Source organism: Physeter macrocephalus, unplaced genomic scaffold, assembly GCF_002837175.3.
Source record: "Physeter macrocephalus isolate SW-GA unplaced genomic scaffold, ASM283717v5 random_1001, whole genome shotgun sequence".
NCBI classification, from domain to species: domain Eukaryota; kingdom Metazoa; phylum Chordata; class Mammalia; order Artiodactyla; family Physeteridae; genus Physeter; species Physeter macrocephalus.
The window spans coordinates 1-3712 of NW_021146935.1; the positions used below are offsets into that span (position 1 = coordinate 1).

At 55.9% G+C, this 3712-nt stretch overlaps 1 protein-coding gene across 1 annotated transcript in view; it reads left to right on the forward strand.

Annotated features, from left to right (window-relative positions):
* Positions 1–2238: 2238 nt before the first annotated feature.
* ADAP2 (ArfGAP with dual PH domains 2) overlaps positions 2239–3712 on the forward strand; it is a gene marked incomplete at its 3' end in the record, with an annotated part of 22754 nt that continues 21280 nt past the window's right edge. The window contains exons 1-2 of the mRNA XM_055083606.1: positions 2239–2436; positions 3292–3422. Of these exons, the coding sequence (XP_054939581.1) occupies positions 2343–2436; positions 3292–3422 (225 nt within the window). The remainder of the gene's footprint in view (positions 2437–3291; positions 3423–3712) is intronic.

Sequence of the window (3712 nt, forward strand, 5' to 3'; positions counted from 1 at the left end):
AGGAGACACCCGCGCACCGCAACGAAGAGGTGCCCCTGCTCGCGGCAACTAGAGAAAGCCTGCGTGCAGCAATGAAGACCCAACGCAGCCAAAAATAAAATAATAAATAAATTTAAAAAAAAAAAAGCAACCCATCACCAACAAAGTTTTAACAGTACCGCTTTTTGTTTGTTTTTGTTTGTTTTTGGCAAACCTTGAGGCTTGAGATTCTGGTGTGTTTTGTTTGTTTTGTTTGTTTTGTTTTTAGTTTTAGTTATTTATTTTTTTGGCCACACCGCGGTATGCTGGATCATAGTTCTCCAACCTGGGATCGAACCCGTGCCCCCTGCAGTGGAAGTGCAGAATTTTAACCACCAGACTGCCAGGGAAGTCCCTTGAAATTTTGTTAAATGGAAACTTCCAGAAATAAGGACGGGAAGAGAAGAAACTAAAGGAACGTCTCAATCTCTTGCTTCTCACCGTGAAGGAGATGATATATTTTCCCTTGGGTTGGCTTTTGTGGGACCTCCAGGGAGGGGACGCTGAACCTCAAGGTGCAAAGCGAGCAGCTCAGTGGGACAAAGGCACCCAAGAAGCTCCCCAACATGACTGTTCTGCCCTGGCAGCGGAGAAATGATGTCCTTTGCCTGTCCCCTCTTCGTCCCCCACTTCCCCCCTCGCCTTGCTTTCATACCTTAGGTTGCCTTTCCCAGATTTCTCCTGGGAGATTTATTTCTGTCCCTTTTTTCATCTAAAGCAGCGGAAATGAATCATCTTTTGGCCTGTTTGGTAAACAGCCCCATGCCCTCTGATCCCTCTCCGGGCTCTCTCCCTGGTCCCTCTGGAGAGGTTCTTAGGCTAGGCCTCACCCCCACAGTCAAGACCCTCCTGGCTGCTTACTCTTGGTAATGTTCCCTTCCCCCAGGGCCTGGAGGCTTGACCTCCTCCACCCTGGGGAAGATGGGAAATGACACAGAGCATTCCAATGGATGATCCCATGAGCTGACCAGAGGGGCAGGGGAAGCAAGGGAGCCACTGTGTTTTTAGGGCTTTGTGTGCCATGTACTGGCTCATCTCAATGACCCTATTAGGTGATCTCTCAACCCTCGTTTTACGTGTCCAAGGCTCAGAGAAGTGAAGGAACTTGCCCAAGGCCACACAGCTGGTCAGTGACGAAGCCAAGGTTCAAAGTCTGGATTCCTGAATTCATTCCATTATACCATGTTGCCCTATGTGTTCGCATGTGTATATGCATGTGTGTTGAATTGGGGATGCTGGCAGATCAGCTGCAACGCACCAGAATGGAAACCTAAGATGATGTTCATTAAGCCTGATGCATATGACAGATATTTGCCTACAGAGGGGATGGCAAGTGTGCACAGTGTGTGCCTTACCAGGAGTCTGTGGGTCACTGAGGATGGTGTCAAAGAGGGACAGAGATGGGGGAGGGAGATTCACGAAATGTCCAGATTCAAGACCACCTAAGCCCTGCCCACACCTCACGGTGATGGAACTTCACAGATAGAAATGCCCAGCGGTGTCCCTACTGGTGAAGCCACACTTCCTGGGGAACACGGTAATGCGACTATTTATTAGACTTCTAAAAATGTGCAGGTGCTTTTTCTAGGAGCTGTGTGGGATACAGAAGTAAATCTTCTGACATCAAAGTATCTAGTGTGCGCATGTGTGTATGTTGGGAGGGGAAGAGGAATAAACATAAATATATAAATAACTGTAATGCAAGATCGGTAGAAAATGCTCAGGGCCAAAGGGAGAAATGGATCCAATAACGGTTGGTATTCTACCAAGACCAGAAGCTGGAGAGATTACTCCAGGCTAGGTATCAAGGAGGGCTTCCTGAGGAGGTGGCATTTGAATGTCTCTAAGTCTCTGAGTAGATGTAGGATCTATAATACATCAGGAGAACGCTTTAACAGAAGTTAGATCCTTTTTAATTTGCCAAGGACATATGGCCTTATTCCTCTTTTACAGAGGTGTAAACTGAGGCCCAGAGAGGTTGACCAGGTTGTCCACGGTCACAACGCTAGCCAGTGGCGGGCCAGGATTTGACCTCGGTCCAGGGTGACCGACTCCAAGCCCTGCACTGGGTCCCTGCCGGGCGGGCGTGCGCCTTAGAGAGGAACGCAGCCCGCAAACTGGACGCTCCGGGGGCGGGACAGAAAGTCCAGGAGGGGCGGGGCTTAAAGTCCTGGCGGGGCGGGGCGGGGCGGGACGGGCCGCGCGGGCGGGATAGAGGCGCCGGGTTTGCGTCCCGCTCCACCTGTGGGCGAAGGTGGTGGCCATGGGCGGCCGCAGGCCGGGGGGCGGCCGGACTGAGCCCTGCTGAGCCCGCGGGGCCGGCCATGGGCGACCGCGAGCGCAACAAGAAGCGGCTGCTGGAGCTGCTGCAGGCGGCGGGCACTGGCAACGCGCACTGCGCCGACTGCGGGGCGGCGGGTAAGGGCGCGGCGGCGCGTGCAGTCCGGAACGTGGGACCGGCCCCCAGCCCGCCGGCCTCCTCCCCTCCCTTCAGGCCCGGGCCGGTCCAGGACTCCCGCTGGATCCGCGCGTGACGCTTATATCACCTTCGGACCCGGGCCCCCGGCAGCCCTCTCCTCGGCCGGTACCGCTCCCGCTCGAACCCGGCCGGGCCGCCTGTTCTCCCCACTCTGGACCTCGACACTAGATCCCGGCCGCGGGTGCCCTAACCATTCTACTCACCTCCCCTGCCAGACACCCTACCCACCCGGACCACGGTCCTTGACGTCTTCATTCCGGACCCAGCCACTTCCCACACCCTCGGATCCAAACATCCTACACACCAGGGATCCCAGACCCCGGACCCAGTTCTGCCCTGATGGTCCAGTGCCCCTTCCCCACCCGCCCCGGACGTCCCCGGGGTCCTCCCACGTTCCTGCTCCACAGCACTCCGACCCTGTGGACCGCGAGCGTCCCTGACTCCGACTTCCCCACCCGCAGCTCCCCAGCCAGGCGCCTCGGTGCCGGTCCCTCCCTCCGCGCTCTCCTCTAGGTTCCTCGGAGTCCTGACACTTCCACATCGCGCCCGCCTCAGCCTCTCGCCCCCATCCTCGGGACTCCTTCCAAGATTTTCATCCTGGCCGCCGCCGCGCCAGGGCCAGTGGGCTGACCGGAGGGTTTCATGCTGATCTTAGTTCATCCAAGGCGGGGAGGCTAAGAGAGAAGGCATGGGCTGAGCTGGACACCTCCCCGGGCTAACTGCCAAGCCCTGCCTCTCCCGGTGCCCCCTGCCCAACCCTGGTTTCTTCACCCAGCTGTCCTCTTGCCCCGCAGATCCCGACTGGGCCTCTTACAAGCTGGGCATCTTCATCTGTCTGAACTGCTCCGGAGTCCACCGCAACTTTCCAGACATCAGCAAAGTGAAATCTGTGAGACTTGACTTCTGGGACGACAGTATTGTGGAGGTAGCAAGGGGCACAGGTGGAGAGCATTGGAACAGCAGAACTGGGGTGGAGGCAGTGGGCAGGGCGCTGCCATTCTACAGGGAAGGAAGCTGAGGCCAAGAGAGGGGCAATAAGGAGACGATTAGACTTGCCTTAGACGAGGCCCTGAGTTCAAATCCTAGCTCCGTCACTTGCTTACTTACTAGCTATGAGGCCCTGAGCCTGCTGTTTAACGCTAGTTGTGAACCCTTTCCACATCTGTATTTTTTTTTTTTTTTTTGGCGGTACGCGGGCCTCTCACTGTTGTGGCC